Raw genomic sequence first — 21,342 nt, 5'->3', positions numbered from 1 at the left:
TAAATATAGAAAAAATAATAGCTTTTTTCCTGTACTAGAAATAACTAGCAAATGGTAGAAATTGAAGAAAAAAAATCCAGTTCAGAGGTAACGTAAAATATCTAGAAATAATTTTAACTAGAATGTTATAGGGCATAAGGTAAAAGGTGTTAAATCTCCTTGAGGTTCTTAAAATAAGACTTAAAATAATGGAGAAGCTATACTCCATTCCAGAAGGGGCAGACTTAATATTATAAAATTATTAATGTATCTCAAATTAATATGCCTGGATATGAGACTAATTTCTCCCAGAATTATTTCTTAGGGGGAAAAAAGGAAGCTCCTTACATTCAGGACTCACAAAGTGTCATTTTTAACCAAGTGACATGTTCTTAATTACTTGATTCTGAATAACAAAGTAAGATTTAGGGGAATCAGTCTAAAATAACCTCAGTTTTCATTTTAGAGCCTTACAGAGGCCGTCTGACAGAGCTGGTTTAGAAAAAGGGAGGCATATTTGAAACAAATTTGCTGTATGTTCTGTGGAGTATAATCTCACAGTTGCAAGTGTTCCGTATCCTTAAATCAAGGCTTTGAAAGATATTATATGACAGAGTAAGCCTTCTGTTGTAGGTCACCAATATACACTCACAGGAAGTTTTGTTTTTTTTTTTAAAGAAATTGACATAATACCATGTAAATATGTATTTGAGACTTGGTACGAAAATTTTCAGTGATCTCATGATTGCAGTCTTGGATTAAAAAAAACGCCAAATCTCAAAACAGATTACTTAGATGGCTCTCTGGCAACCTGGGAGAGAAGGCTTTAAAGTGGCCTTCGTAATAACAAGGGCAGCACTGAGACCACGCATGGGATGAACGTGGATAAAAATGTTCTTGAGGTTTGAGCACGGGATCCATATTTCTAAATGCGTATATTTTATATAATGTGGTTTAAATATGTACATATAAATTGAAGTTTAATAAATTAATATATGTCCTATAAGGCAGTAAGGTATTATAAGTAATTATAGTAACATATTTAAGAAATACCCAATTTATTAAATTTTTTAAAATGTTTTACATATAATGGGTTATACACATTACATGTTAAATAGATATGAATAATACGTAAATTGAAGTAGGGATTTGACTCTCTGTAGCAATAAAAGCTTACTCAAGTTAGTCAAGAAGTTTGTATTCTATTAACGAAAACCCGAGTTCGTTTCTCAGGTAAAGGTCTGGGTACGTGGTCTAGGCCACGTACCCAGACCTTTACCTGAGAAACCTGGGGCTCGAAGGTGCTGAGCCTTGATTCTTCCTGACATCTGGCTCCACCAGGTGAGATCCTGACCTCGGGGTCCCACGTGTGGCATGTGCATATCAGGCAGCAGAGTGGAGGAAAGGAGTGAGCACTGACTGGTAAGGAGAGCTTCCAGAAGCTACTGTACCCAGTGGGCCAGAACTTTGTCACCCAGCCGCCCCCAGCTGCAGAAGAGCCTGGAGAATGTCCTTATTCTGAAACCACGTGCCCCTCGCAAAAGTCCTATTATTGAGAAAGGAAAAGAGAAGCAATACTGAGGTATATGCAGCTTGCACATAGGTAAAAATCTGGGGGAAATATTGCAGAAAATCCTGAATCTATGAGGTACGCCTGTAAACTGTCGGGTATGGTGGTGGCATAGGTCAATTGACAATGGTACGATAAGCAATTCAATGCGAGGAGGAGTATGCTGTATATTCTAGTGCTAAAGTAGAAGTCACAAAGGCAAGTTTACAGCTCTCAAAAAAAAAAACGTTTACAGCTCTCTGTCATATATGTGTGTGTTACAATCCCAGATGAAAGACTGATAAGCCCCTCTGTGTCGACACAGAAGAACACATTCTTTGCGTATCTCTTCCTGTGCGCATCTCAGGAAAGTGGGGGATCTTGATTACATCAGTTTTAGAAAGAGCGTTATCATTTCTACTTGCAGAGGGACGAGTTTGTTGACTAAGAGTATGAACTTTGGAGACCACGTTTCCTGGGTTTGAATCCCAGCTCAAGACTCGTAACCTTGGGCAGGGTATCTGCACCCACCTTTGCCTCGGTTTCCTGCGACCTAATATACCCATAAAGTCAGCACCTGCTACAAAGGGTTTAAATGGGCTCATACGTGTAAGGTATCTGCTGCAGAGTAGGTTGTACGTAGGGGAGGGCCATTTTTCTTTCTTTCAATTACAAATATTTATGATATAAGTCAAGGAAAAGGGAAGGTTCACTTTAGGCTTTGGGTGGTAAAACGCCAAACATATTTTTATCGCTTTTAGAGCTTGATTTTGAAGAACATGGTGAAGCAGTTTATTTATTTATTTGGAGGGGGAGATCAGGGGTGGAAGGTGGGGCAGACTGGGAGGGAGAGAGACTCTTAGGCAGGCTCCACACTCAATGCAGGGCTCGATCTCATGACCCTAAGATCATGACCTGAGCCAAAATCAAGAGTTGGACGCATAACCCACTGAGCCACGTGCCTTTACTTCTCCCTGTCCCGAAGAAGTGGCACCAGCTTGGCCCATAAAGTGTCCAAACACTGAGCATCTCGTATTTACCAGCATGAACTTTACCCTGTCTTCAGTGTCTCTTTGGAACCGGCAAATCGTCAGCGGAATTACCTTTGGCTTCCCTGTCTTGACATTTTAACGATGAGAACACTAGCATGGGAAACAGAGGCACACAGTTAACAGGTTTATGAGAGAAAACTGTGTCATCAGCCTAGGGGGGGGTGTGATGAATTGAATTATAGTTTCCAGAGATGGAAACTGCCTCCCATCCCGTGCGCTCTTCCACACGGTGACTTTGCCACCGACTCTGTCAAGAATATGAGCCTTCAATCCGGGCAGGCCTAGGATTGCTTCAGCCACTGGAAAAGGACAGAAGTGACCCCATGTGACCGTCAAGCCTGGCTTGTAAGAGGCCCTGCAGTGACCCCCACCCTTGTGTGCAGACATAGCCCTGGAGCCCCGAGCCATTCTGTAATGGGCTCAGCCACCCCAAGACCACCCTACTGGAATACTCTCCCCCCCACACACTCCGGTGGTCCAGTTCCACTCCCATATGATGGCCCTGGTTGTCCTTTCCGCCATGTGACTGAGCCAGCTGGCCTGTCCGGCCCAGCCAGTCTTGAAGTGACTGAGCCCCCAGCCAGCACTGGGACGGCAATCACTGGGCAGCATCGACCTAAGTTATAACTGCCTGGCCAAGCCTTTTCCAAAATCCTGAACTGCAAAATAAAATGGTTCTTTCTAGCCATGAAGTTATGGGGAAACTTTGTCCTGAAACAATGGTAACTTGCTAAACAGTATATGTAATTTTCAGTTGTCATCTAATATCCCGCGTGGGGGTAGTGCAGCATTTTTCCTCTTCCCTGGGTGTGGTAGCGTGCAGATGTGAGGCCTGGAACCGTCCAGACCTCCCCCTGGCGTGAGGCAAGGCAGCTCACTGATGATGGCAGCCTGTTGAGGAATGCAGGGGCAGGGGAAGGAGAGCCATGAGCCACAAGAACATTCTTCATTGCTGGACCCCAAGCCAGACTTACCCCCAGCATTCCAGTTACGTGAGCCAAAAACGTTTCCTATGATTGTTACAAGCTTGAGTTGGGGGTTCTCTTGTGACCAGGAGATTCCTTGCTCGTGGTGACCACATCTGCAGCATTTTTGAGATTCTGGGTAACGTTTCAGAGGGACATTGCTAAATCAGAGACTCCCGGGGCAGTCCACCCGATGAGTGACCCCCGGCTCCCCTGAGGCTTGGCAGGAATGACTAGGAATGCTCTGCTTACAGAGTAGAAAACTGAGGAGAAACAAAGCTGCTGTCACATATTCAGATGTCATGTGGAAGAAGCAGTCGTTTTGTTCTTCGTGGTTCCAGATTGTCCCAGAACTGGACCCAACATGTGCCATATTCACAAAGATCGAATTCAGCCACATATAAAGAAGGATTGTCCAAATCTTTGCGCTTCCCATGGTGGAAGGGCTGTCTAATGCCGGCTTCTCTTTCCCCGAAAATCTTCGTCGGTGACTGGCACATGAGACTGGGAAATAGCAGCCGAGATCAGACGCTGTCACTACTACTTGGTATGAAAGATTAGGTTACATGATTTCTCTGTTTCTTCCAGTTCTGAAATAACACAGTTTGTGTTTCATTAGGTATGGGAAGACATACTTATTGTGAGACCCATGGGCAAGTTGTGAAGCCTCTAGACTCTGTTTCCTTATGCATAAAATGAAGATAATAATACTTTGCCAAGTGATTTTTGGGAGCCTCAAATTAATATGTATGAAGATGCTTTGAAAACCAAAGCACTACACACGTTAAGTGGTAATATCATTTCCCGCCTTGTGAACTCCCAGTGTGAAGAATGTGGTCAATTCCTTAAAGTTCTATGTTTTGACCTATGCATGGTTTAAGAAAAAGTACAGAAAAAAGTGATGATAATCCAGATAAACCTATTTCGGCGTGCCCTGTCCACCTAACTCTCTGATTTCTGTCATTGCAAATTCAGGTGAATTCGGTATCTTTTAATGGTGGCATTTGGAAGTTTCTTGTTGATTGCAATGACATGGGGCTACTACTCAGCCAAGTTGTAATTTTAGGGAGTCAGAGCTAAACTGTGATCCAGAGAGGGTCATTCTTGGTTACATCAAGACTCATAGGAGTACCTGGGCAGCTCTTTCGGCAACTCTTGAGCTCAGCTCAGGTCTTGATCTCAGGGTCATGAGTTCCAGCCCCGCCTTGGTCTCTGCATACCTCCCTCCTCCCCAGAAACACTCACAACTTGGGAAGTGGATCTTCTCTCCTCTCTACGGAGAGGAAGGCTGCACATGGAGAGGCAGATTTTCTAATTCACCCAAGTCCCACCACTCTCAGCTCCTCCTTCTCCTCTGTGTTTGCTGCCTAGGGACCCCAGGGGGCATCTCCTGTACAGCGGTGTCGTGAAGATTTCCTTTGGCGCACACAGTGGGCCAGGAGCTAACCTAGCACACAGAGTGAATTGGGAGACCAGCCGTTGCCCCGGCCACTTCAATGTCATCGGACAGGAGACGTCTCCGCCTGCTCTGTGCTTTTCAAATGGCATGTTGGGAGCTGCCCTTCCAGAACCGTTTTGCATTTTGGCTTCTCCTGGAGATGCCAGCACCCGGCCGTGTGGGCCGCCCACAAGGAGCCGTTCAGCCCGTGCTGTCATCTCTCCTCGTTAACACTGCCGCTTTGTCTCCTGCCTTATCTTGCCTTGAGCTCAGCACAGAGTGGTCACTGTATCCTCCCCGGGCGGGAGCCCCCACAGAGTGTTAGGGGGCTTTTGTTCAGAGACCCTCTCCCGTCTGGAGCACTGTTCATGGTGGCCGTGGAACAGTGTGGCTCTGTGGGAAAGAGAAGGACACAAATTTACAAGTGTTTTAAACTCTCACCCAAGCCACTGAGCAAGTGGAGTGCGAGTAAAATTAATTTGGCATTCTGAGAAAAAAAGAAAAAAAAGGGGGGGTGCAAAATGAAGACAAGACAGAAAACTTTTATGGTGTTTCAAAAACCATCTCTAAATGGCGACCCTGACCTTTGCTTTTCTCGAAGGCAGCAAAATAAGCAAGTAACATGGTTCATTAGCCTCTGTAGGATTCTTTTGTGCTTTTTCCCCGCTGTTTGGTTTGCAGAGGAGTTTCTGTGAGGTTTAATACGAAATATATGAATCTCTAGAAGATATTCCACTGAAACTCCCCGCAGGGTTGGTCTAGCTCAGAAAAAATGACATTGCAGCCACCAGCGAGGTGGGGCCCGCGATTTGATAGCAAAGCCTAAGTTCCTTCTGGCTGTGTGGCCTTAGACTTTTTGCCGTTATCTCCCTTGTTCTAAGTCCAAAGGAACAGTGCTGCCCGTAAAACCAACGGACTGCTGATTACCTACTTCCGCACCGTATTTGCAAACATTTCCATTTCTTTTTCTCCATGCTTACCATCCAAGGTAGTGCATGCACAGGTTAGAAAATGGAATGGTACAGGGCCTCTTCTCGTGAAAAGCAAAACTGCTGTTGCCCTACACCTTCCCACTTCTCAAAGTTAACCGCTTATACTTGTGTACGCTGCATTTTTTTTTTTAAATAGACTTTTAGAGCAGGTTTGGGCACAGCAAAATTGGGCGAGCACAGAATGCCCATACAACCCCCGCCCTCCCAACACAAGTGTGCACAGCCTCCCTCGCCATCAGTGTCCCTCACCGCAGTGGTACAATTCTTAGAGATGATGCACTTATGTTGCAGAGTCGCAGTCACCCAGAGTCCGTGGTTTACATTCTGTGGGTCTGGGCAAATGTATCCAGTATGATAATACCATACAGAATAGACTCATGGCCCTAAGAGTCCTCTGTGCACCCCTGTTCGTTCTCCCTTCCCCCGACCCCACGGCATCCACTGATCTTTCTGCTGTCTTCATAATTTTGCCTTTTCCAGAGTATCAGATAGTTGAAATCATACAGTACGGAGCCTTTTCAGATTGGCTGCTTTTTCTTAGTCTGTGTTTAAGGTTCCTCCCTCTTTTTGTAGCTTCGTAGCGCATTTCTTTTTTGCACTGAATAATACTCCATTGCCTGGATGTATCACGGTTTCTCCATTCACCTCCTGAAGGACATCTTGGTGGCTTCCACGTTTTGGCGATTATGAATAGCACTGCTGTAAACAGCTGTGTGCTGGTTTGTGCGTAGACGTGATTTTTCAACCCATTTGGGTAAATACCAGGGTATGCGATTGCTGAATCATGGCAAAGAGTATGTTTAGTTTTGTAAGGAACTGCCAAACCATCTTCCTCAGTGGTCATACCATTCTGCATTCCCACCAGCAATGAAGGAGTGTTCGTATTGCTCCACTTCCTTCTCGGCAGGAGGGGTTGTTGTCGTTTTGGATTTTAGCCATTCTCATGGGTGTGTTGTGGTCTCTCATCGTTGTTTTAAATTGTTCTTCCCTAATGACAGGTGGTGTGGAATGTCTTTTCATATGCTTATTTGCCATCTGTTTGTCTTCTTTGGTGAGGTGTCTGTTCAGGTATTTTGCCCATTTAAAAGAAATTTTTATTTGATAGACAGAGATTACAAGTTGTCAGAGAGGCAGGCAGGGAAAGAGGAGGAAGCAGGCTCTTTGCTGAGCAGAGAGCCTGATGTGGGGCTCGATCCCAGGACCCTGGGATCATGACCTGAGCCAAAGGCAGAGGCTTAAGCCACTGAGCCACCCAGGAGCCCCTCTTTTACCCATTTTTAATTCGAGTTGTTTGTTTTCTTATTCTTGAGTTCTTTGTCTATTTTGGATAACAGCCCTTTATCAGATATATATTTTGCAAGTATTTTCTCTCAGCCTGTGACTTGTCTTCTCATTCTCCTAACATAGCTAGTTTTTGGCTTTTCTTTTTTTTTTTTTTTTTTAAGATCTTATTTGTTTGAGAGAGTATGAGAGCATGAGAGGGGGAAGGGCAGAGGGAGAAGCAGACACCCTGCTGAGCAGGGAGCCCAATGTGGGCCTCTATCCTGGAACTCCAGGATCATGACCTGAGCCAAAGGCAGTCACTCAACCAGCTGAGCCAATGAGGTGCCCCTGGTTTTTCAGATATAGACATTTTGTTGACTCCTCCTCTAACAGATGAGGATTTAACTCATAACTTCACCTCCTCGCAGTCTTTTTTTTTTTTTTTTTAAGATTTTATTTATTTATTTGTCAGAGACAGAGGGAGAGAGAGCAAGTGAGCACAGGCAGACAGAGAGGCAGGCAGAGGCAGAGGGAGAAGCAGGCTCCCTGCCGGGCAAGGATCCCGATGCTGGACTCGATCCCAGGACCCTGGGATCATGACCTGAGCCGAAGGCAGCTGCTTAACCAACTGAGCCACCCAGGTGTCCCACCTCCTCGCAGTCTTAATGTGACTTCAAGTTCCTTTCTTGCCTACATCCTTTATTTCAGTAACATTTTCCATGTTTATTTCTTGCTTTGTCAGTTGTATATAGTATCTTTGAAACTCCCCATTTGCAGGATGAGGTTGGATATTATTGTCACTACCATTTCTACCAGCTTTTTCCAACCTGTGGTCTACCTCCCCATGTCTTTCATTTGTACTTTCACTTTTTCTTAAAGCTTTTTAATCTTTTTTTTTTTTTTTTTTAAGTAATCTCTACATCCAGTGTGGGGCTCGAACTCACAACCCTAAGAGCAAGAGTCACATGCTGTACCAGCGGAACCCACCAGGTGCCCTCTACTTTTTTGCTAGCTGGGATAATGTTCCAATGTTCTATAAAATCATCTTGCAGATTGTGTATAGATCAATTGAAATAGTACTGATGTAATTGTGACTATATATATATTCCCTGCAGAGTAAAGTCATCTGTTACAATTTATGCAACTTGTTTTTATGAAGTTTCTGGTTTTCTCACTGTTTTTTATTATATCCTCGTTCTTTTTCATATTCTTCATCAGTTAGATGTTCTTTCCCTCAGTTGCACTTTATCCTCTTGACCCAGCTTAGATTTATTCTCCCGACTTGGTCCGTGGATACCATCTTGAGACTCGCCTTGACTGGTCTGCTCTCTTAGAACCTCTGCTCTCCCTGGATAATTCACCTTCTCTCTCTGTCTCTCTGGTTTACTCCTTTGTTTTCAAATGACTTACTTAGAAACTGTTACAGTTTCTGAGTTTAGTTTAGTTTAGTTTAGTTTCTGAGTTCCCTCAGAACTTTGAAGGCATTTGCTTTTTGCCTCCAGGAGTTCAGTATTGCTACAATATGGCCAGTCTCAAGCTCACACCCCTTCCCCAGACTTGTAGGTGTTCTTGTTGTTCTGAAAATTTATAGACAGTGTATTGTACCATCATGTGGGTCTTTTTCATTTACTTCATGTGACACAAGTTCTGGAGACTCAATATTCTTCGTCCTTTCACATCAGTCCTTTGGGAATTTCTTCCACTCTGTTTCCACAGGTCTATATTTCTGATTTCTGGGTCTCTCTCTCTCTCTTTTTTAAAGATTTGATTTATTTATTTATTTATTTATTTATTTATTTATAGAGCATGTGTGCACACATAGGGAGGGACAGAGAGAGAATTTCAGGCAGTCTCTGAGCTGAGCTCAGTGGACTCGGGGCTCAGTCTCACAATCCTGATGAGATCATGACCTGAGCCAAAATCAAGAGTCAGATGCTTAACTGACTGAGCCACCCATGCGCTCCTATTTCTGGATCTTCTGTTATTTGACTGTGTGATCTTTTGGATTGGCCCTAAGTGTTTTTTTTTTTTTTTTAAGATTTTATTTATTTATTTGACAGAGAGAGATCACAAGTAGGCAGAGAGGCAGGCAGAGAGAGAGAGAGGAGGAAGCAGGCTCCCTGCTGAGCAGAGAGCCCAATTCGGGACTCCATCCCAGGACCCTGAGATCATGACCTGAGCAGCGGCTTAACCCACTGAGCCACCCAGGCGCCCAGGCCCTGAGTGTTTAATCTTTTCTATTTCCATCTTGTTATCATTTTTTTTCCACATACTGGGAGAGTTCCTTGATTTTGCATTCCATCCTTTCTATTGAATTTTTTAATTAAAAAAAGAAAGTATTTAAAATTTTTGAGAGCTTTTTCTTGTGCCGTCTTCTTCCAAGCATTCTGGCCTTGTTTTAATGGGTGTAGATCCCCTTGAAACTCCAGCTCTGTCAGTGAGGCCATCCTTGAGCTCCCTCTATAAATGAGCCTTCTTCCTTATCAGCCCCCTCCTTGTCAGTGCTCCCTGCACTCCAAGCCTTTCGCACATTCTGTTCACTCTTTCTTAATCTACCCTTATGCCTTTAATCCAAACTAGAGGTACTTTTGTTATAATTTACTTATGCTGATCGAATAGGTAGTTTGATATTCAGATCTGTTGCTCAGATGAGTGGTTCATATAAGAACCCAATTAGGGAGTCATCAGTATATAGGTGGTATTTTAAGATCATGAGATGGAGTAGTATCACCAGGAAAATAATTTGTAATAAAAGAAGAAAAAAGGCTCAGGACATAAGTCGGAAGCTTCTGACAAATAGAAGCAGAGAGAGGAGGAGGAGCCAGCAAAGGAAGAGACAGAGGACTGCTGCTGGGTTAAGAGAGAAACCTGGAGAGTGGGACATCAGAGGTGTGCTTCAGAAAGGAGGGAGTAGTGCCAGCTCTGCTGAGAGGACTGATGATGTCTGTTGTGTTGGCCCATGTGGAGGTCGCCGATGGCCTCAGCAGATAGGGTTTTGGTTGAGTAATGGCAGTGGGTAGAGGAGCAAATGACAGGGGAAGAACGGAAGACAACCAGTAAACAAGATTAGATATTAGCTGGAGGACGATGTGGACTCCAGATTTCTTTTTTTTTAAAGCTTTTACTTTTAAGCAATTTCTACACTCAACGTGGGGCTTGAACTCATAACCACAAGATCAAGAGTCACATGCTCTACTGACTAAGCCAGTCAGATGCCCCAGATTTTTTTTTTTTTTTAATAATTGAGGAGAGTTAAGTATGTTTAAATGCCCATCAGAAGGATCCAGTGGAAAGGAAATACTATTTCAAAAAGCCATAGATATATTGGGAACATTTAATGGGTTAAATAGATATGTTGGGGGGGGACTCTAAAATGAAAAGGTTGGATATGTTGATTTGGACACTATTATGCCTGATCCTGAAAGCCCAGGGAAGAAGTTTGACATTGATGATCCGGCGGATGAGGTGGGGGGGGGGGGATGCTTACAGATTCTGGAACAGAATAGCAAGCAAGATGTTTAAGTCATATTAGTCGATTAGATCTCCAAGCTGGGAGAGACTGGAATGGAGGACCTGTGAGCACAGTTCAGACATTTAGATGAAGCATTCTTAAGGACTTCGACTGGATCCATACCAAAAGGAAAAACAAAGCAAAAATATGGAAACATTTCCAGAAACAGCAGGTTTTAGGGTTTTAGGTTTTGGGTGGTTACCAAAAAAGAAAGGGGGGAGGACATTTAAATATATTTTTCTTTTAAAGATTTATTTTTAATATTTTTTTAATTTATTTTTTAAGTGTTTTTTTTTTTTTCAAAGATTTTATTTATTTGACAGAGAGAGATCACAAGTAGGCAGAGGCAGGCAGAGAGAGAGGAAGTGAAGCAGGCTCCCCACCAAGGAGAGAGCCCGATGCGGGACTCGATCCCAGGACTCTGGGATCATGACCTGAGCCTAAGGCAGAGGCTTAAACCACTGAGCCACCCAGGCGCCCCAAGATTTTTTTTTTTTTTTTAATTTCAGAGAGAGTGATCAAGAGAGCACAAGCAGGGAGAGGGGCAAAGGGAGAGGAAGAAAGCTCCCTGTTGAGCAGAGAGCCCCATGCCGGACTCGTTCCCAAGACCCTGAGATCATGACCTTAGCCAAAGGTGGATGCTTAACTTCATTTGGCATTTTAGAATGTAACATATAAGGGGCACCTGGGTGGCTCAGTCATTAAGTATCTGCCTTCAACTCAGGTCATGATCCCAGCATCCTGGGATCGAGCCCCGCATTTGGGCCCCCTGCTCTATGGAGAGCCTGCTTCTCCCTCTCCCACTCCCCCTGCTTGTGTTCCCTTTCTTGCTGTCTCTGTCAAATAAATAAATGAAATCTTTTAAAAAATCATATTAGTCTTCCCAATTATGAGGTGGAGCTTGCTTTCATTTTAAATTCATGTAGTTTGACAGCCAGCCTCAGTAGGAATAAGTGAGGGTCTTGTGTGAGGATGGGGAAAAGACCCAAGAAGTAAGAGTGCCAGCCAAGCGGTCCCTGTTCCATCAGCCCCAGGCTTCCGGCCACCTCTCTGCCCCCCTTGCCACGGTGTATGTGTCAGGAGCTGTGCCCCTTTTCAGGCTTCTAGGACGTAATGCTTAGCAATGAGGCTTTTTAAAATTATTATTTTATTTATTTGAGAGAGAGAGTGGGAGAGAAAGAGTGGAGGAGGGTCAGAGGGAGAAGCAAACTCCCTGCTGAGCTGGGAGCCTCATGCGGGACTCGAATCTGGATCTCTGGGATCATGACCTGAGTGGAAAGCAATTGCCCAACTGAGCCCCCCAGGCGCCCTGGCAGTGAGACGTTTTTACTCACAGTACTTGAGGTGGACAGAGTTGTAGATCCTCTGACTGACTGCATTCTGAGCAATAGGACTCGCCCGCTGTGTCCAGGACGAGGATGCCTGGACACCTGCGCTGCATGGGGTGGTGAGCCGCCACGCACCAACCTTAGTCTGGTCCCACAGTGAATTTTCGCCACCCTCTACACTTAACCTATGGTAATTACAGTTTTGGAAATGATGTGTACAAAGCTGGGAAGAACCTTTAAAAAAAAAAAAAAGCAACTTAGAACAGTCACACTAGTGACTTCCTTCGGTGCTGATAAGGTGTCAGAAGGGATTACAGAAAAAGAACAGTTGTATTAACAAATACGACTGGATTGTGTATTTCATAACACACAGCTGGATGTCTTTCACAAATGTATTTTGACATTAACAAATTCCTCGGGGTGTAGGTAAGGTGCAAGTAGTAACACCTATGTGGAGAATGAACTAAGATTTGGCAGCAGAGGGTGGAGTCCCCTGAGGCTGGAAATGATGATAGAGCTGATCTGTTGTTCAGTTTGAGGCCTGCCCGTCCGACGAATGGTCGAAAAGGAGCCTTAGTTTCAGTGTCTGTGTACGGAAGGGCCAGTGGCTCTGTGATGACCAGTTCGGATCCCCCCGGCTGCCTGTTCTGACAACAGTTTGGCCAAAACTGGACTCCCATCTTCTGTTTTCCTTAGGGGCCCTTGGCATCATCAGGATTACCTAATCCAGTGTTACTAAAACATTTTATTGCTGAGTGACTGCAATCTTCATTTTACAAGAATAATTAAATAAATCTTTTGTTCCCCGAGTGTTTTCTCCATTAAGTAGGATGCAAGTCAGACAGCCAAAAGCACTAAGTGTGTATCATAGTAGTCTTAGCTCTCCAGTAACTTAGTTTGAAAAGTTACTGTAAAAACCATAGTTTTTCTGTATATTAGTATGATAGCTTACCTTCTTTTTTATTTTTAAAGATTTTATTGAATGGGGTGCCTGGGTGGCTCAGTCAGTAAACGTCTGCCTTCAGCTCAGGTCATGATCCCGGGGTCCTGGGATTAAGCTGCATAGGTCTCCCTGCTTATTGGGGAGCCTGTTTCTTCCTCTCCCATCCCCCTGCTTGTGCTCTCTCTCTGTTAAATAAGTAAAATCTTCTTTTAAAAGGAGAGAGCATTTAAAAGAGAGCAGGAGCAGGGGGAGGGGCAGAGGGAAGAAGCAGACTCCCTGCTGAGTACAGAGCCTGAGAACATGCAGGGCTGGGTCACAGGACCCTGAGATTATGACCCGAGCCAGAATCAAGTCCGCTGCCCACCCAACTGAGCCACCAGCTTAGCCTTTATTTCAGAGTTTTCAAGGGCACTTGATTGTTAGACGCAGCAGCGAATGGCATTGGCCTTCACATCATCACCTCCCGTTTCAGGATGCTCAGATCCACAGGTGTTCCTTAGTCGCGTCCTGACCACAGGCTTAGGGCTCCTGTGCCACCCTGGGCTCTGCTCCATGCTTGTGGACTGTGGCTGCTGCCAGTCTTTTTGGAGCCCTGGGAATTGGTGACTCCTTCTAGGGTCCTTTGTTACTGGAGATCTTCAACCCAACGTGTAGAGTTAGTTAGGTAAGTCACAGCAGTCAGCCTCCATTCATCAGGGGTCTTCCAGTTTGTAAAAATAGGTCCAAAATGTTCATTTACACCCTAACCTCTGAGGTGGGTTTCATTTCTGAGGCATATAAGAGATTGATGTCTGGGGCGCCTGGGTGACTCAGTGGTTTAAGCCGCTGCCTTCGGCTCAGGTCATGATCTCAGGGTCCTGGGATCGGGTCCCGCATTAGGCTCTCTGCTCGACGGAGAGCCTGCTTCCCTCTCTCTCTCTCTGCCTGCCTCTCCATCTACTTGTGATTTCTCTCTGTCAAATAAATAAATAAAATCTTTAAAAAAAAAAAAAGAGATTGATGTCTGGGTTTTCACCCCCAGAATTTATTTTAATATTGTAATGTAGTTTGGACCAATATAGAAAACAGTTTTGTACCTTACATTTCCCATTAAAGATCTGCATCACTTCCGCACTATGTAAATCCCTTGAAAATTGAAAACTATACCACAGAGGCATGCAAGGTGGCCCCGCTCCGTGTACTCTTGTTTCTCTGGATACAAATAAGCACACCTTTGCCACCAGTGATTAAAGCAGCGTGTCACTGGGTTAGATTAGTCTTAACGTGGTATCATTTGTGTGTTGTGATTTCTCAGTCCAATTTGTGCTCATTCACAAGATGTTGGTGAATTAAAAAAAAAACTTTTTTAAAATTCAAGATGAACTTGCATTTTGTCGGGAAGCTATTCAGTTGCCAAGGTTACGGTTCAAACGCATTAAGCTGCAAGTTACAGAAAACCCAATTAACGGTGCCATGAATGAAGGGTATTTATTGGTTTGTGTCATTGGAACAGCCGGCTCTAGGCTAAGCTCCAGGGTTGACAGATTGGGTAACTCCAAGGTGCTACTAAGAATTCGGTTTCCTTCTTTGTGTACTCTGCGTTCTCTTCCTCTTGTGGTGACAAGAGGTGGCAGCCATTCCTAGACTTTATTTGACTCAACCCTCTCCTGCTGTTTCACCCAGAAACCCTGCCTTGAACCAGCAACCGTGCTGGGATGTAGTTATGAGAAGGAGCTCAGGCTTGGAGTCCAGCTTCCCCCAAAGTATAGGGCTGTGGGAGGAGGCACAGAAACACAGCCAGACCCAAATACTTATCTAGAGCCGGGGTGTGGGGGGCATGAGTAAAGGGCAACAGCTACCCTCTTCAATATCCCACGGGACTTGAAGTCACTTGGGTTTCAAGTATAAAAGAACTTGCCTTGCTTCATTGGTTTCTACTCCTTCTGTCCTTAGGGGCCGTGCCAACAACCAAACGGACAGGCATTCCAGCTCCTCGAGAACTTTCAGCAACTGTCTCGAGAGAGAGAACCGTGCCACGCGGTCCCTCCAACCCCAGGAAGCCGGTGTCCAGTCCCACTTCTTCCAGCACGCCCACCCCTACTAAGCACCTGAGGACCACTTCCACGAGACCCAAGCAAGAGCCTGAAGGCGGGGAGAAGGCTGTGCTCGAGTCCCAGGTTCGGGAACTTCTTGCCGAAGCCAAAGCAAAAGACAGTGAAATTAACAGGCTTCGAAGCGAACTGAAGAAATGCAAGGAAAAAAGGACTCCAGGCGCCGAAGGAGCTGAGGCTTCAGACGCCAGCCCAGACAGAACCTCCTCCTTGCTGGGTGACTCAGAACCCCTGATACGCACTCTAGAGGAGAAAAACAAGAGTTTCCAGAAAGAACTTGCAGAGCTCGAGGAGGAGAACCGGGCCTTGAGGGAGAAACTGACTTACCTGGAGCATTCCCCAAATTCAGAGGGGGGCGTGAGTCACACTGGGGACAGTAGCTGCCCGACGTCCCTAACTCAGGAGTCAAGCTTCGGCAGCCCGACGGGGCATCAGTTGTCCAGGGACATCGAGGAGTTCGTGAACAACAGACACGGAAATGCATTACGGACATCGGGCTCTTCAAGCAGCGACGTTACCAAAGCTTCTCTGTCCCCCGATGCCTCCGATTTCGAGCACATTGCAGCAGACACCCCCTCCCAGCCCCTGTCCTCCACCAGCAACCCCTTTAAGGGCTCCAGGTGTTCGACCAGCGGCAGTTCCCCTAACAACGCAAGCGAGCTGTCCCTGGCCTCCCTCACGGAAAAGATCCAGAAGATTGAGGAGAAGCATCACAGCACGGCTGAAGAGCTCCAGGCCACTTTGCAGGAACTGTCCGACCAGCAGCAGATGGTACAGGAGCTGACCGCCGAAAACGAGAAGCTCGTGGACGAGAAGGCGCTCTTAGAAACGTCCTTCCACCAGCACCGGGAGAGAGCTGAGCAGCTGAGTCAGGAAAACGAGAAACTCCTGAACCTCTTGCAGGAGCGGGTGAAGAACGAGGAGCCCGCGGCGCAGGAGGGAAAGATCCTCGAGCTGGAGCAGAAGTGTGCGGAAATCCTGGACCAGGGCCGCTTCGAAAGAGAAAAGCTGCTCAACATCCAGCAGCAGCTGACCTGCAGCTTGCGGAAGGTCGAGGAGGAAAACCAAGGCGCTTTAGACATGATTAAACACCTGAAGGAAGAAAACGAAAAACTGAATGGGTGTCTGGACCTGGAACGGCGGAATAACGGTGCAATGGCTCAGAGTCTGGAGGAGTGCAGAGCCACGCTCGAAGGGCTGCGGGTGGAACACGGGTCGCTGAAGGCTCATTTGGAGAATGAGAAGCAGAAGGCTACGGAGACCAGCCCCATGGGGCACACGGCCGAGGGCTGTGAGGTTCAAGAGATGTTGAGGGTTGCTCGCGCCGAGAAGGAGCAGCTGGAGCTGTCTTGCACCGAGCTTAAGCAAGAATTAGTGAAGGCCCACAGTGAAGTCAAACATGTTTCGAGCCTGCTGGCCAAGGTAAGGCGGGGTGTACCTCTGTCCCCGTGTTGGCTCACTCTTCTTAGTCCTTCCCCTCCTTGAACTTCAGATTCACAGAGCGCAGAGAATCCGCTGCCCAGCCTGAAGGTCTGTTCCGCACAGATCGGGGGCACAAAAATGAAACACTCCCAATTTCTGACTCTGGCCAGTTCCAAGTGTAGCAGGGATAGAGTAAATCAAATGAGTGAGTATGACGCAGGGAAAAAGAGTATCACAGGATAGCTCAGAGTCCAGTGCCATGGAGGAGCGCCTAGAATAATTGAGGACAAAGGAAGGTAGTGCAGGAGGGCTTCTTGGAAGAGGCAGCAAATAAGCTGAGTCTTACTGGCTCAGAATAAGAGAGAGTTAACCCAGGCCTATCAGTTAGCATGCTTAGGGCTGCTGGTAATAGAGAATTAAACTCATCCCTAATTTTCCTGCCAAGTAATAATATAACACTAATTTGGTGGGGCTTGTGGTGGTTTTTTTTTCCCCCCAGATTTATGTATATGTGTGTCCTATAAGTTAAAAAAAAAGTTTTAGGGGTACCTGGGTGACTCGGTAGGTTGGGAGTTTTGTTTCAGCTCAGGTCACGGTCTCAGGGTCATGGGACCAAGCCCCACATAAAGCTCCCTGTTCAGCAGAGAGTCTGCTGGGGATCCTCTCTCCTTTTTCTTCCATCCCTCACCCCCTGCGCCCCCAGCCCTGCTCACACTCATGCGAGCGCACGCATACACGCTCATACACACTCTCTTTCTCTCTCTCAAATATAAATAAGTGAATCTTATCTTGTCCGTACTCTTTTTTTTAATTCAATATTTTCTGAGCATATTCTCCTCATTATTCTTTGAAACATGATTTTACGGCCAGACAGTAGTCTCTTCTATAAACATTTCATATGTCATTTACTGGTCACCTTTGTTGAACATTTATATTCTTTTCCAATCTTTTGATATTGTAAAGACTTTTTAAAATATCTGATTATTTCCTTAGGAAAAATTCCTAAACACTGGATTACAGTGTCAGCATATGGCCATTTTAAAGACACTCGATACATTCAGCCAGTTTGCCCCTCAGAAATACCATTCTGATGTGTTTCTACCAGCAGGTCCGTGAGAGTGCTCATTTCCCTAAACCCCTTCCAGGGCTTGGTATCAAGTCACTGGGTCATTCACATCTGAGTTCATTGCCTCTTTTCTCCTCGCCGCCTTCGCTGGGAAAGATCTTCCTCAATCCACAGTGAAATTAAATGATCACGATTTCAGTTTTTAAAATAATCCTTTAAAAAAAAATAAAAAATAAAATAAAATAAAATAAAAATAATCCTTTAACCAGTCTGGAACTTGGTTACAAGATGAAGATTGCCGGTAACTCCAATATTCTGCTGGCTCATAGTGGTGCCGGGAAGGTACGGACAGGTGGCTTCCTGTTTCCTGTTCCCTCCAGGCTCAGGGGCTGTGATGTTTGGGCTCCCCGGGTGAGAGAGGTTGAAGCCACTTCCCACCTTAGCACAGGGTTGTCACTGTTTTAAGAGACAAGTTGTGCCATGAGCTCACAGGGGATTTTTCTCTACGGCTTCATCTGCCTTCAGATTAGTCTGTTGCAACTTGATCCTGGCATTGGGTCGTGTGGCGATCTGAGTGGTAGATGGTGTTAGGAGTTGATTTGTTTTAATCATTGTTGGTGTTCCAAATTTACAGAATCTTATTGGAAGTATAGAAGCGGTCCCATTAGAAGGTACTAGGCAGCTGCCTAATTGAAGTTTAAATTGGTAATTGTAGCTTAACACTAAGTTTTGGGGTCTGTGGAATCGGTTTCCCACCATCACTGTTGCAAAAAGCTCTATCTCCTGGGTGACCTTCTTAAAGTACCCCCTCCGTCCTTCATCGGTCTCTTTGCATTTTGATTGACATTACGTTAAATGTACATGTCACCAAGAAATATCATCTAGTATCTCAAGACAGTAGCTTCACTTTTTCTGATCATGAAATTATATATTCATCACAGAAGGTTTAGAAACTACAGAAACACATGAAGAAGAAAATTAATGTTACCTTTAATGGCACCAATTGGAGAAAAATGCTGCTAGCATTTTGCTATATGTCTTTTCAGATGTTTTCCCAGTGAATGCACGTTTGGGCAAGCATACAGACTTGTATCAACATAATTAAAATATTAATAATCTTCTTATTCAGAAGGATAGAGCATGTCACTCCACATTCCTTGAATACAAAGACTGGGCTAGATTAGTTTATCAATTCTACTGTTCATCTGTTTGATTAATTTGTTTCTACTTTGATCTTTTTTCATCTTTTCATTCATTATTCATCCTTAGTATTTTGAGTAAAATTCTCTGTTTAAGTCTGTCATTTCTTGGTTGATAATGAAAGCATTTAAAGGTACGAATTTGCCTTTTATTGTAGCTTTAGCTACATGAAGACAACTCAATTTACAATTTTCTGGGACAAACTAAGTCTTATTTGAAGAAAAAGAAAAAAGGTTTGCATTCTCTGTGGAGTACCAGGAACAGCATATATGTTTTAAATCAAGCTGTTAATTTTATAATCATATATTACGTATTTTTTATTACTTGCTGACATTTGTCAGTAGGATGATAGAGGCTCTAACTGGTATTCTGAGGTAAGAGTGTGTGAGGCACCATGTCACACAGAGTGTCTTTTACATATTTTGAGATCCTAGGTCTGTAATTTTGTGCCATCTTTTTTCTTAAGATTTTATTTATTTATTTGACAGGGAGTGATAGAGAGCACAAGTAGACCAAACAGCAGGCAGAGGCAGAAGGAGAAGCACACTCCCTGCCAAACAGGGAGCCTGATGTGGGGCTCAATCCCAGGATCCTGGGACCATGACCTGAGCCTGAGGCAGATGCTTAATGACTGAGCCAACCAGCCCCCCCCTTTTTTAAAGATTTTATTTCTTTATCTAAGAGTGAGAGCATGAACCAGGGAGATACAGAAGGAGAAGCAGGCTCTCCTCTGAACAGAGAGCCTGATGCAGGACTCGATCCCAAGACCCTGAGATCATGACCCAAGCTGAAGGCAGGCGCTTAACTGATTGAGTTACCCAGGGGCCCCTAATTTTGTGCTGTCTTATGTGTGCAGATCTGATCAGTAGAGTTGGAACCTGTGCTAATCTTCCTGTCCTTTTCTTTTACCTTCAGAAAGATAAAAACCCAGACTTCCTAGGCTGACTGGAAGCTTACTTACTGTAGAAGCCCCAAAGCAGAATATTGACAAATGCCCCAGCAGCCATGAATTCAAGCTTATAAGGTATAAGGGACTCATGCCCCAAAGAAGCAGGAGCACGTTCAGCACAAAACCATCATGAAGGACAGGAAGGTTGTGGATTGGCAGGTGGAAAGCTTGGGTCATCCTGACTTAGCTAATGGTTCAGTCTGTGACCTTGGGCAGGCCCCTGTCTGCTGTACAATGCTGAACAGAGAGATCTTGGTCTTGTTTAAAGGGAGCACCTTCAACATTCTATCAAGGATGCTTGTTGTAGGCATTTTGTTGTGTACCTTTTATTGAGTGATACAAGTATTTTGCTTGCTTTTATTTTTTAAAGGTTGGAGATTGAATTTTTCTACATCTACTGTAGATCTGAGACCTCAGCTATGATCTTAGAGTAGTTTTTATGTGATCATGATGCTATTCTGCTTGAACTTGTTCATGAGATAAATTACAATAACAGATTCTCTAAGGTAGTCTAGTGTTAAATCATCTTTGCATTCCCGGGGTAAATTCTAATCCTTCGGTTCTCAGTGGCCTAACCAGACATTTTCACATAGAGCTCTCATGTTTATCTGCCGTAAGCCAATGTCAGGGTAAGTGTCCCGCTCATCACCAAGCAGTTTTCTTCGTGATGAACAGCTTCTACCTGAACTCTGCATTCATCTGCTGTAATTCTCAGCAGAAGGTAAATGTTATGAGAAAATGAGATCACCTGTTTCTAGAGAGGAAAATCAATACCAAACCATCCTATGATCTGATAGTGGTAGTAAGTCCATGTAAGTTTCCAGTTTGGCTAAGTTACGTAAGTGATTCAGATGCTGTGAGAAGAGCCTCTGAAAAGCCTTAAAAGATATATATATATATATATATATATGTATATACATATATATATATTTTTTTAAAGATTTATTTATTTATTTATTTATTTACTTGATAGAGATCATAAGTAGGCAGAGAGGCAGGCAGAGAGAGAGACTGGGAAGCAGGCACCCGCTGAGCAGGGAGCCCAATGCGGAGCTCGGTCCCAGGTTCCTGAGATCATGACTTGAGCTGAAGGCAGAGGCTTTAACCCACAGAGCCACCCAGACGCCCCGATTAAAATGTACTTTTTGGGGGGTGGGGTGTACAGGGTGGATCTGTTCCTCACACGGTAAATGGAAAATTGGTAGGACATCTACAATCATTGTTATGATTTCCAAGGTTTTTTATTATTCTCCTTTCTTTGTCTTCTGCTCTTATCTCCATTCTTTTCAGCTTCTCTGATACCCAACAGGAACATTCTGCTGGCTGCTGTGTGATTATAAACCATGCCTCTGTATGACTTTGAGGAGGGGTTTCCTTTCCACAGAGTCTGGGTGGCTCAGCATCCTATAAGCCACGCACACGGCTGCCCTGGCCCGAGGCAAGCAGAGCGTCATAGCATGGGATTCCTACACTTGATCTTAGCCAAAAGGCTGAGAAGCAATACAGCTTGGGGTCCCTGGTTTTCTGGACAATAACACAGTCCAGGTGTCTGTTTTTCTGACATTGAGATTTTCAGTTGGTCAGGATCTTGATTT

General features: G+C 44.7%; 1 protein-coding gene across 11 annotated transcripts in view; it reads left to right on the top strand.

The window, feature by feature from the left end:
• SPECC1 (sperm antigen with calponin homology and coiled-coil domains 1) overlaps nt 1–21,342 on the top strand; it is a 280,480-nt gene that overhangs the window by 155,902 nt on the left and 103,236 nt on the right. For all 11 annotated transcript variants that reach the window (XR_014304589.1, XM_082705732.1, XM_082705731.1 and 8 more), the window contains one exon: nt 14,953–16,532. Coding sequence is in view for 10 of the 11 variants with exons in the window: in XM_082705732.1 (XP_082561858.1) it covers nt 14,953–16,532 (1,580 nt within the window). In the remaining variant the exon portion in view is untranslated. The remainder of the gene's footprint in view (nt 1–14,952; nt 16,533–21,342) is intronic.

This window comes from Mustela nivalis (assembly GCF_964662115.1).
Source record: "Mustela nivalis genome assembly, chromosome: 17".
Taxonomy (NCBI): domain Eukaryota; kingdom Metazoa; phylum Chordata; class Mammalia; order Carnivora; family Mustelidae; genus Mustela; species Mustela nivalis.
The sequence above is the reverse complement of the archived record's forward strand: the minus strand, read 5'-3'. Positions and strand labels throughout refer to the sequence as shown.